This window comes from Lepidochelys kempii, chromosome 7 (genome assembly GCF_965140265.1).
Source record: "Lepidochelys kempii isolate rLepKem1 chromosome 7, rLepKem1.hap2, whole genome shotgun sequence".
Lineage (NCBI taxonomy): Eukaryota > Metazoa > Chordata > Testudines > Cheloniidae > Lepidochelys > Lepidochelys kempii.
In genome coordinates, this window is record NC_133262.1 from 51,070,825 (window position 1) to 51,083,012 (window position 12,188).

At 56.8% G+C, this 12,188-nt stretch overlaps 1 protein-coding gene across 6 annotated transcripts in view; it reads left to right on the forward strand.

The window, feature by feature from the left end:
- Positions 1–6,288: 6,288 nt before the first annotated feature.
- Positions 6,289–12,188, forward strand: part of UBA7 (ubiquitin like modifier activating enzyme 7) — a 45,547-nt gene continuing 39,647 nt past the window's right edge. For 5 of the 6 annotated variants that reach the window (XM_073352654.1, XM_073352657.1, XM_073352658.1 and 2 more), the window contains exons 1-6: positions 6,289–6,516; positions 8,127–8,235; positions 8,472–8,640; positions 9,771–9,905; positions 11,303–11,409; positions 11,693–11,783. In XM_073352654.1, the coding sequence (XP_073208755.1) occupies positions 8,156–8,235; positions 8,472–8,640; positions 9,771–9,905; positions 11,303–11,409; positions 11,693–11,783 (582 nt within the window). In that variant the 5' untranslated portion in view covers positions 6,289–6,516; positions 8,127–8,155. The other variant, XM_073352660.1, reaches the window with a different exon arrangement.

Here is a 12,188-nt window from a genome sequence, read left to right on the forward strand (position 1 = left end):
CGCCTGTCATTCCCCACTCATAGTCTGTGCCCAGCACGGGCCCTGCCACTCCTCCAACAGCCTGGCCCTGATCCCCAGGGCCATCCTTAGGAATACGGGGCTGCGTAAGGCACCTGAAAATTTGGGGCACCACTGGGTCTTACTATCCATCCTCTCACCTCTTCCTATCACTGTTCTGACCCTTCCTGGAGGCTCCCACAGCTGGTTGCTGCAGCCTGGTGACTCTTACTCTGGAAGGGATCTAGTATCTTAAAATGAAAAAGCCTTCCAGCCTGCCAGACCTATTAGCACAACATTGAAACTGTTAAAGAGCCATCCAAGGGGTAAATAAGCCATTTAACAGGCATTTGCCAACTCCCAGGTATATACTGTCAGTTTCTGAATTTACTAACAAAAACAGTTGTTCATTACTGTAATATTTACTCAGAACATGTTAGTCTACAGGACCTTAGTTTACAATTTGCTTTAAAAATATTTTGTTGGTGAAGATTTTAAAATCACAGATCTTTAGATGCAAAATCATCTTTAGCTTTAAATGCTTGGCTCTTCAGACATATAGTTTTTAAAATAAATCCTTCAAAAGACCACCCTTATCTAATATACACATTTTAATTACTATAGTAAAAAACAACTTGCTTCCAAAGTCTTCCTGTCCTTTTTGTCCATCCCTTTCTCCCTTCCACTCCCCACTCCCCTGCCCCTTGAAAAGAGCCCTTAAAGGGACAAACACCCTTTTCCTTCCAGACAGCTCAGAGGGGGGGAAACTACGGCCCGCGGGCGGCATCCAGCCAGCAGGACCCTTCCCTCTGGCCCCTGAGCTCCTGCCAGGGAGCGGGGTCAGGACAGGCTTGCAGAGGAGCCAGCCCAATTCCTTGGGCAGTGTGGTGAGCAGGACAGAGGCTAACCCCTGGCCCCTCCCCTTTTACTCCCCTCCCTTGCAGTCACAGTTCCCCCAGCGCCTGAGCAGCATGGCTGCAGCTCCGGCTGGGTGGCAGGGCTATATTGCTGCCAGACCTGGGGTTCCAGGACGTTGCGGTCAGGGAGTAGGGGGAGTTGCGGGGGTGGGAGGCGAGAAGCAGTGAGGCGGTCAAGGGGCCTGGACCCTGCTGCCGGGGACAGGGGCAGAGCAAGCCAGGGCCCCCCTCCACCCCAGCATGCTTGGCCCCTGTCCCCAGCAGCCAAGGCCAGACAGTGAGCGAGCTCTGCCTGCCTGCCAGGGAGAGCAGCCAACCGAGCAGGGAAAACACACAGGGAAAGGACTTAGCCCCCCTTTTCCCCCACCTCACAGGTAACATGGGGCAGGGAGAGCAGGGAGGGTTGGATAGAGGGGTGGGGAGCAGCAGAGGTTGGATAGGATGCAGGAGTCCAGGGGCCTAGTTGGGGGGGAGGGGGGGTGTTGGATGGGGGTGGGGATTCCAGGGTGCTGGATAGGGAGTGGGGGCCAGGCCACACCTCACTGTTTGGGGAGGCATAGCCTCCCCCAGCTTTTCCTACCCAGCCCTCCATACAATTTCTGTATCCGATGTGACCTGAGGGCCAAAAAGTTTGCCCACCCCTGAGATAACTGGGCAAAGTTTCCCTTTCTTTACTTCTGACTATCTGATGAACTAGTTTTAAGAGAACCCTCCAGCAAAATCAGTACCAAGATAGATATAAAATCCTTTGTTATGGCTAAAATCTTTGGAAACATATTTTTAAAGTTGGTGAAATTTCATAAACATGTCTATTGTTATGGAGATCACACAACGTAAATTAGTGTTCCCTTTTTCTAAAAGCAATGAACATTGTTACGAACACACTAAACCTCTGTGATTGATTAATTTAAAATAATGTCTGTTTCAGTGAGTTAAATATGTAGTAATCTGGAATGATTACTTTATGAAGGCTTAAGAGTACATTTAAAATATAAAATTAGCTTAGAAATACTGATTAAGAAAATGTAAAACAGAAGAGCTGCATCATGTATTCCATAATATTTAATGTTGTATTTAGCAAGACAGTTGACTCACCCTTGCTACAAAATTTTTGCAAATAAATCTCTGACAAACGTCAGGGTGTTGGGGACACTGGGACATGGCCACTAGGTAACTCGAGGGGATGGAAGACCACGAGTGTCGATGAAGCCCCCTCGTACTAGGCCCAAGTGTCCTTGGCCCCCCCGCCTGGAGGCACTCGCAGCAGTTATGCTGAGGATCTGCAACAATATGTTGCAGAGTCAGACTGCCTGAAACTAAACAAGGCCAAACAGGGCAGATATTGAAGAAAAATGCTGAATAAAGCAGCTTTATGTATAGTTTAACAAATGATACAAAAAACAAGGGAACTAGCTGGTAACTGGATTGGCTGGCTATATGGATACTTAGGGCAGCTTGCTATTGGATAAGTATGCTGAAGAAAGGATGTATAAAAAGCCTGTGTAACTTCCTGCTCTGTGTGCAGGATTTGAGATTCTATTCTCCCTGTACCTTTTTGAAGCTTCAAATAAACTTTTCTGCTTCTCCACCCCGTTGTGATTATTGGGTGAAGCATACCGGGTAGCGAACCAACCCCTGCTGTTGTTTTGCCTCTCGGCATTGGGTGCTGGCAACAAGGGCATATCAAAAAACCTGTGACTGACATTTTTTATTCCCAAATTTAGTGCTTTTAATTAGGTGCCTTCTGCATGTCCAGTCTTCCCCATGGGGCATGCAGTGGAAAATATGCTTCATTTTCTTTAGAAAGACATTGCAGAAAAGTGTTTTTTTCAAATGTCATTTGCTTCATTTGTGCTCAGGGATTTGGCTGGAAGGGGGTGAGCAGGGAGGGGGAGGGAAGAGAGGATGAAGACAGTGGGGAGCGGGCAAGGCCTGGGGTGTAGCAGCAGTGGAGTATGGGTGGGACCACATGCAGAAGAGGTGAGCTGGGGAGTTAGCCTCCACAAGTGGCAGCTTCACACACTGCGCATGACAGTAGGTAAGAGCAGGTTGGCTCCCGCACACCCAGCTTGGGCTGTAGTGTCCTTAGGCAGGGGCAATATTCACAGAGCCAAATGCGCCTGCGCCGCACATTCTGTGTGAGGGAGAAGGTACGGGGGCGGGGGGGTCTCTGCGGGGAACTCTGACTCTCTGCCGCAGTGAGGTGGGCAGGGCTTCTCTGTATCCTTTGCTGCTTCATCCCTCCCCCTGGGGGCTGCGAGCCTGGGCTGCCATAGGGGCACCCGTTTAATAATACTGCATAGGTAGGCTGACCAGACATCCATTTTTAAAGGGACAGTCCCATTTTTGGGGACTTTTTCTTATATAGGGGCCTATTACGCCCCACGCCCGTCCTGTTTTTTCATATTTGGTATCTGGTAACCCTATGCAGAGGGCCCCATAAATCCTAAGGACAGCCCTGTTCCCCCCCCCCCCCCGAGCCTGCCCTTCCCTTTACAGCCTACCCTGCCCCTGCCCCTCCTCTCACAGCCCAGCCTGCCCCTGCTCACTGGCCCGCCCCCTCCTCCCACAGCTCAGACCCCACCTGCACTGGCCCCCCCACCTCTTCCTCCAGCCTGCCCCACGCCCACTGACTCCCACCCCTCCTCTCATAGGTTGTGCCCCCCCCCACGCACTGGCCCTGCCCGTGCCCCTCCTCCCACAGCCCAGTTCCACCCCACCCCCATTGACCCTTCCCCTCCCCTCACAGCCCAGCCCAGCCCTACCCCCTGCTTTCTGCCCTGACCCCGCTCCTCCCCCCCTCTACAGTCTGGCTCCACCTCCACACTGACCGCACCCCTGCACTGTACCATCACCCCCACAGCTCCATGGAGGCCTCCCCCACCCCTCTCCCCATGCCCAGAGCCCACTGGTGCTTGTGGCAAAGGCTCACTGAGCTCTATAGGCCTGCCCTGGTGTTTGCTGCCCTCACCCTGTGTTCCTGGCACGACCTCTGTCAGCCAGATGAAAGCACACCTGGAGGCTGGTGATCTGACACTGACATGTGGGCGGATGGTGGAGGAGTTGTGGGTCACATAGGACCCTCTGCTGAGGGGCTGAGAGGAGTCCGGAGCCCGGTGCTGCTATGGGAGTGGGCGGGAGGGGAAGGGTGTAATGATGCTGGTTCTGGCGGGACCCAACAGAGTGCCAATTCAGGACAAATTGCTTAGAGCAAGGCAGTCACAGCCCAAGGTTGGAGTTCCTTTACTATTAAGGCACACCAAATCAGCCCAACAGAGAAGACTTTGGTTTCACCCCACTGGCTAACCACAAGTCACACAAGCAATTTCCTTAGGCACTCCAGTTTCCCAGTATCACCACCATTGCCACTCATTATGGGGATGAATGGTTATGAAAACCAATACCCCAGTACAAGAAAAAGGGTTCTCTCAATCCCAAAGGACCAAGCCCCAGATCCAGGTCAATATATAAATCAGATCTTACCCACAAATCACACTGTTACCAATCCTTTAGAATCTAAAATCAAAAGGTTTATTCATAAAAGGAAAAAGATATAGATGAGAGCTAGAATTGGTTAAATGGAATCAATTACATACAGTAATGGCAAAGTTCTTGGTTCAGGCTTGTAGCAGTGGTGAAATAAACTGCGGCCTCAAATCAAGTCTCTGGAGTATGTCCACAGCTGGGATGGGTCATTCAGTCCTTTGTTCAAAACTTCAGTTTGTAGCAAAGTCCCTCAAGAAGCAGGACTGAAGACAAGATGGAGGAGTTTTCAGGGCCTTTTATATCCTCTGCCCTGTGGAAGATCACTGCAGCAAGATGGAACCTGGAGTCACATGGGTAAGCCACATGTCCATGCATGACTTAGTTCTTTACAGGTGGCAGCCATTGCTTACATGCTATCTTGAATGTCCCCAGGAAGACTTCTTATGTGGATTGGAGTCTTCCAAGATCCATTGTCAGTTAAGTGTTTCTTGATTGGGCACTTAATTTGCACATTCTTCTCTCAAGACAGGCTTCCCAGTAGTGTTAGTCTGTATTCGCAAAAAGAAAAGGAGTACTTGTGGCACCTTAGAGACTAACAAATTTATTTGAGCATAAGCTTTCGTGAGCGACAGCTCACTTCGTCGGATCTCTCAAGAAGCTGATCAAATGCTTTACTAAGGCTACTTCATAATCAAAACACATTTGGGGGAGGGATAGCTCAGTGGTTTGAGCATTGGCCTGCTAAACCCAGGGTTGTGAGTTCTATCCTTGAGGGGGCCATTTAGGGATCTGGGGCAAAAATTGGGGATTGGTCCTGCTTTGAGCAGGGGGTTGGACTAGATGACCTCCTTAGGTCCCTTCTAACCCTGATATTCTATGATATACAAGTACAGAGCCAATATTCATAGCTTCAACTACCAAACTGATACACAAACACCGATATCATAATTAGCAAATCATAACCTTTCCATAGACACCTTACACGACAGCCTTTATACAATATTTGCTGCAAATATATAACAGTGATTGCAAAATATGGTCACAGGTTATATTAATAACGTCACAAGGAGTCTGGGGCCCTGTGCTGCCATGGGACTGGGTGGTAGGGGAGGGATCTGGGGCCCAGTGCTGCCAGGGGCCCCTTGGCACTGGCCCTGACCCTGACCTGAGAGGGAAGCTAATACCGGGCAGCCCTGGGCCACCTTCGGGGCACTGTGGGGTGTGTAACCAGTGGTTTCCATTGGTCGCCCCACTCCACATCTCAGGGAGTCTCTGGCCTTTGTTAACGCAATCTCCTGTCTCACTATAACTGCACTCCGTCCTGGAGGGCACCAGACTGCTGGGCTAAAGACAGCTGGTAAACTGAGGCAGCTGCTCCTCTGGGACCAGAGGGTCTGTGATTTCGGTGGGGATCATGTTCAAGGCACTTGGGGGTCCATTGTTGACCTGCAGGCATAGGCAGCGCTGGCACGGCCTGGAGGAGTGAACGGCTGACAGGCTGGTGGGGATAGGAAACTGCCACCCGACTGGTGCAGGCAAGACTCCCTAGTGCTGGCTATAAGGTGCTGACAGCCGTGGGTGCTCTGAGAAGCATCACACCCACTCACTGGCACCATCAGCACCAGATATTACAGTGGGGGAGGGACAGTGGGAGCTGCATGATGCCAGGTGGTCCCCTCTGCCAGGACACAGTCCATGGGTGCCCCTGTTGCGGGGTACCAGACTTCCCCTTCAGCTGTACACAGCCTCTAGCGCATTGCGCCAGGTCCTGGGCTTGGCATTCGGACAGGGTGGGGAGGGGATGGCATGTGTCTTTGCTGAGGGGAAAGTCCTAGCTGTATCCAGACAATGCCCTACCTACACAATCCAGCATCCCTGCTGTTCCTGCACCAGCCCCTGCCCTGGCGGCGCTCTGGCATCCCCGCTGCCCACCTACGCCCTGGTAGAGCTCAGGTATCCCCAAGCAGAGCTCTGGTGAGGGTGACCCCACTGCCTGTGGCTCAGGCTGTCTGTGCCTTTAAGAGGCTGAGGGGCGGCAGCTGTTTCTCGACTTGCCGTTTCCTGCTCTCCTTCTTGTGCTGCTTCTCTGGCGCTTGTGTGGGCACCGGCTGGCTGGGTAAGTGCTGCCCCCGCACCCCGCTGGGCCAGGCAGGTTTGCCAGCCTCCCCCTCTGGGCATGAACCCCAGCAGCCGTGTTATCTCCACCTCAGGGCTGGTTCTGGGCTGGAAGCGGTGTCCTGTGGCTGGAGCAGAGGGCTGGGAGGCAGGTTCTGCCCCGGGCCTTAGAGGGGCTGAGCATGGCCTGGTTGTGCCTGGCCCTTGCTTGCCCTCTGCCCATGAGGACAAGACCCAGGCACGGGGTGGGGATGTTTCTGCCCCCATATGTGTGGGTTCCTGGCGTCTGCCCCCTCCTCCTACTGGCATCACTCTGTGGGACCCCTGCCCTGGTGCCCCCAGGGCCTTGCTGGTGTGCTGTGCTCTGGCTAGCTCTGTGCCCTGCAGCCCCCAGGAGGTGATGTGCAGTGGGGTGTGTGGCAGACCCCGTCCCATGACAGGCAGGTGTCTAGAGGAGCCCCCTTCCTGCTGCCTGGTGCCCAGCCCCACCTGACCCAGCAGGTATGCCCTCCCTGTGCCTGGGCAGCAGGGTACCAGCTGTTCTGAGGGAGGCCACTGCCTGCTCCAGTGACCTTCATGCCAGCAGCTTCTTGTGCCATGTGCCCAACTTCTGCAGGGGTGGGTTGGTCTTTGCTACCCCACAGCAGGGCAGTGCTGTGCCCATAGCTCCATCAGGCTGCAGCAAGGTTCTGGGATGAGGGTGCTGCCAAGCTAGCCTTGGGGGCTAGGAGGGGATTGGCCTGGCTCCTGGACTCTGGGGTTCCTTAGCTCCGTTCCCTCAGCCACTAAGGCAGTCTTTGCTCCCATCTGTCCCTGTGTGGCAGGTGGGCTTCCTGCATGGCATGGGGCGTGGCATAAGGACCTGTCCAGCAGAGCCATCTGAGGCTGCTGCCCAGGGGTTGGGGAGCTCAGGGAATGCAGCCCACTTCCAGCCCATAGCAGCAGCTCTCCTCCCCGCTCCCATTCCCGGCCTTTCACTTTCATTTTCCTGACAGTCACAGGGCTGGGTCTGCTGGGGATAGAGCTGCCTTTCCCTCCTCATGGCCAAGCCCCTGGCAGCGTTAAACCTCATGGAGCCAGGCCTCTGCCAGGAGATGCTGGAGATGGGGTTGGAGCCCCTGAGCCTGCCAACCTGCAGCAGGGGGCATCCACCGCCTCATGGGTGTTCAAGCATCCTGAGCGCCCGCTGCTCCCATCGCTGCCCTGGTATGTGGCCACTGGGCTGGCCCCTTCTGGCTACAGCCCTGGGTGACATCTGTGATGCTCCTTGGGTGCTCTGCACCATGGCTCTAGCCCAGCTTGGGTGCCAACCTCCTTCCAGGCCCTGCCAATCTTCCCCAATCCCTCCAGCCAGGCTCCTCTGCCCACAGCCCTATGTTAGCTGCCAGCTCTGGGACCCAGAGAGAGGAGCTGCCTACCCTCAGCTGGGGGCTAGGCTGGGCCGGAGCTGGACGGCCCTAGGGGGCCCAGGGCAGCCTGGCTGGCTGTGTGGAGCATCCCGCTGCCCTTTGCAGCCAGGAATGGAGCTGGTATGGAGCCACTAGCTCCAGTGGAGGACCAGGAGCACGGCCCATGAGTCCTGGCTCCCAGCCTGGTTCTTTTCTCATGCAGGGCTGGGCACAGCTGCACCCACCTCACCCATGTCTGCACTGGGCAGAAGCAGCATGAGGCGTTCCAACAGCCTGGGCGAGATCGACGAGGGTCTGTACTCGCGGCAGCTGTGAGTGCTGGGCCTGGAGATCAGTCAGCGTGGCAGGGGGCACCTGGGGTCAGCCAAGGAGCACGCCAGGTGCAGTGCCCCAGTGTGGGCGTGACAAGGGGAGGGGTCAGGGCCAGTGCGACAGGGCTGTGGTGGGGGCAGAGCCAGGGGCAGGGGTGTGGTGGGGACATGGTGGAGTAGGGGCTGTGCCAGCTGCATGTTCTCTCCCCCACATGCCTACTGTGCTTGCCCCATAGCTACGTGCTGGGCCATGAAGCCATGCAGAGGCTGGCAAAAACCGCTGTGCTGGTGTCAGGGATGAAGGGCCTGGGTGTGGAGATTGCCAAGAACATCATCCTGGCTGGGGTGAAATCCGTCACTGTGCACGACCTGGGCAACGCCCAATGGAGTGACCTCTCCTCGCAGGTACCTGAGGTGATCGGGGGCAGGGCTTGGGGTCCTTCCTCCCTGGGGGCATGTACCTCCCAGCCTTGACTGGTCTGTTTTCACCCTGCGTTCTGGGGTTGGGATGCTGCCAGGGCCCAAGCATGTCCATCTACTTGCATGGTGCCAACCTATCGGTAGCAGCTGCCTCTCAGGAACTGCTTTGCGACTCAGCTTCTGACGAGAATTGCACCACAGCTAGTGACAGGCATTTCTCCATAGTAGCTCTGCCCTGCCTCTGCAATTGGCAGCAGTAGTTACCGGAGTGCTCAGTGATAGCTTCACCTGCTGACTCCCTGCAGCTGTTCCCCAAACCTGACAGAAGCCGCATTAAGCTTGAGTGCTTCCATCAGTCCCGTCCGCAGCGCCTGGTTCTCCCATGTACAGTGGAAAGCCAAGAAGATCCAGCCCTGCACAGGTGTGGGGCCGCAGTTTGGCCCCATTCCCTCCTGGCTCTGCGCTGCCAGCCCACTTTGACCTGGCCACGGACTGGGGTGGGGCAGGCCCAAAGAAGGGGATTTTTAATTACCCATGTGATTATTACTCTCTCTCCTGGTCGGGGTGGGTGCAGGCTGGCTCAGCCCCAGCCCTTGGGTATCATTCAGTTTAACCTCATTATCAGGTTCAACTGCTTAGTTTGGGGATCCTCGCCCCAGCCGGCTGGGTTTTCCCCTCGGTCCCTGCTTGGGGCGCTCGGCCGTAGCACTGTGCAGCTCAGGGTCAGTTTCTGCCTGGGAATTTCTCTGGCTCTTCAAACAGCCTGGGCTGGGGGAGGGCTGGTGCTGTGCAAAGGAGAGATCTGGTTGTGGGGAGCCCTCTCCCTAAATCTCCTGGCCTCTTCTCTGTAAGGACTCCCCCTGCACCAGCCCCGCTCTCCCGAGTGCTTGCTGAAGGTGTGGGGAGCCGAAGCTGCAGTGCCATGGCCAGCCTGGGCAGCACTGATTCTCAAGGCTGGCTGCTAATGTCCCCTGAAGCAATGGGTGGGTGCCCTGGTGGTACCCAGGCAAGCACTGCGACTGGGGAGGCACGAGGGGGCTGTGTGCCACGTGGCCAAAGCTCAGCCCATTGGTAAGGAGGCCAGGGGCACCCCTCATGTAGGGCTGTCTCTGCAGTTCTTCCTGTCTGAGAGCGATGTGGGCCGGAACCGAGCAGTGGCCTCCCAGCAGCACCTGGCAGAGCTCAACAGCTACGTGCCTGTGACAGCATACACCAGGGAGCTGTCTGAGAGCTTCCTGGCAGCCTTCCAGGTGAGGAGGGGCCGTGGCTCGGGCACCAACACCTAAGGGCTTGCAGGGGCCTCAAGCAGGCAGGAGCTGGGTCCAGGCTGCCGGTGTGGGGCAGCTGAGAGCTGAGGCTTGGCAGGTGTCACTCAGCTTCTGGAAACAGCCAGCATAACCAGCCCAAGTCCGGGGTGGGGGTGGGGATCTGCAGCAGAGTCCAAGGGTGCTGGGAGCCCGGGCGGGGGGGCGGGGTTTGAGGGCAGTCTGGGGTGGGGTCCCAGCTGAGCTAGGGTTGCCAAGCATCTGTTTTTTGACTGGAAGGCCCGGTTGAAAAGAGACCCTGGTGATTCTGGTTGGCACCACTGATCGGGTCATTAAAAGTGCGGTTGGCGCGAGGCTGGCAGGCTCCCTACCTGGCTCTGCATGGCTCCTGAAAGTGGCCGGCATCTTCAGCTCCTAGGCGCACGGGTGGCCATGGGGACTCCGCACTCTGCCCCCACCCCGAGTGCTGGCTCTGTAGCTCCCATTGGCCAGGAACCATGGGGCAGTGCCTGTGAGCGGAGTCAGTACGCTATGGCTTCCCCAGCACCTAGGAGCCGAGGGACATGCCAACCGTTTCCGGGAGCTGCCTGAGGTCCATGCTGCCTGGAGCCTGCACCCTGAACCCTCTCCTGCATCCCAACCCCCTGCCCCAGGTCTCAGTGCCCTCCTACACCCCAAACCCCTCATCACCAGCCCCACCTCCAAGCTGGCACCCCTGAGCCGGAGCCCTCACCCCCTCACACACCCCAACCCCCTACCCCAGCCCAGTAAAAGTAAGTGAGGGGTGGGGAAAGCGAGCAACAGAGGGAGGGGGGATGGAGTGAGCAGGAGGTGGGGCGTCAGAGAAGGGGTGGGGCAGGAGCAGGGCTTCAGGGAAGGGATGGGCAGCGGGTGGGGCAAGGGTGTTTGGTTTTGTGTGATTCAAATGTTGGCAACCCTAAGCTGAGCCTGAGGGGGTGGGGAGTCTGGGGAGTGATCCCATCTGAGGCCGGGGTAGCAGGGAGGTCCCCTTGTGGGGGGTCCCAGCTGAGGGCTGGCTGTAGCTTTCTGAGTTCCTAAACGAGCAATTTTGGAACTGCTTCTCCCGGCAAAGAACAATCCAGGTGTTTACATAGAGCCTACACAAACCACCATGTGATCACCCCCTTGTGGGCCTGCAGCACACTGACCCAGCTGGCTGGCACTGCCCAGCGGCTGGCAGGGGAGTGAAGTTCCCATCTAGCTAATGCCAAAGCCAGTTGAGTGGCTGTGAAGCAGCATAAGGGAGACATGCCGGCCCAGGGGGCGTGGCACTGGATTTGGGGGCCTCATCCCAGGCTTCCCAGGCGCACAGCCACCCCCAAGCCAGATCCCGCTTGCACTAACTCTGGGTCTTGGCTCAGGTTGTGGTTCTGAGCAACTCGCCCCTGGAGGAACAGCTCCGTGTCAGCGACATCTGCCATGCCCGCAGCATCCGCTTCATCCTAGCAGACACCAAGGGGCTGGCCGGGTAAGCGTAAGATGCTACCTGCACTGCTGTGACACGCGCACGCAAGATGCTCTGTAGCAGGGGGTGCTGTGGGGTAGGGCAGGAGCCCTGGCTGTAAGGGGAGCCTCTGGCTACTTCAGCCCCAGCCTCTCCCAGCAGGGGCTGCTGTGCAGGGGGTGGGTAGGGACAGTGGCTATGTGAGGAGCCCTCAGCTACTCCAGTCCCAGCCTCTCCCAGCAGGGGATGCTGTGGGGAGGGAGGTGCACTGGTCAGGGGTGATGACCCAGCCCGTTCCTGCCTCTAGGCAGCTGTTCTGTGACTTCGGGGAGAACTTTGTGGTCGACGAACCCTCGGAGGCTGAGCCCGTCTGTGCCTACGTCCAGCACATCTCGCAGGTACAGCCAGGCCAAGCGCCTTTGCTGGGGCCTCCGCCGGGCACCTGGGGAAGCTTGGTCTCCCCCCTCAGAGCCCGGGCCCCCAGCCAGGAGTCACCCGGGCACCACAGAGGAATCCCCGAGAGGCAGGAGTTCATCCCTTGCCCACCCTGGCCAAGCCAGCGCCATGACAAGCTGACCAAGCTGTGATGGGCCCATGCTCAGCTGCTCTCAGGTGAGAGCCCCGGTTTCTGCCAGGGCAACCCCCCAGGCCTTCGCTCTCGGACGAGCTCTGTGCCCAGCATCCCTTCGGAGCTGTGGGATCACGCTCCCTCTGGGCTGTGGGGCACTGTGGGTCCCTGTCCTGGTGACTGGCTCTGCCACTGTTTCCTCAGTGTCTCCATTGTACAAGTCGGCCTCGGCCAG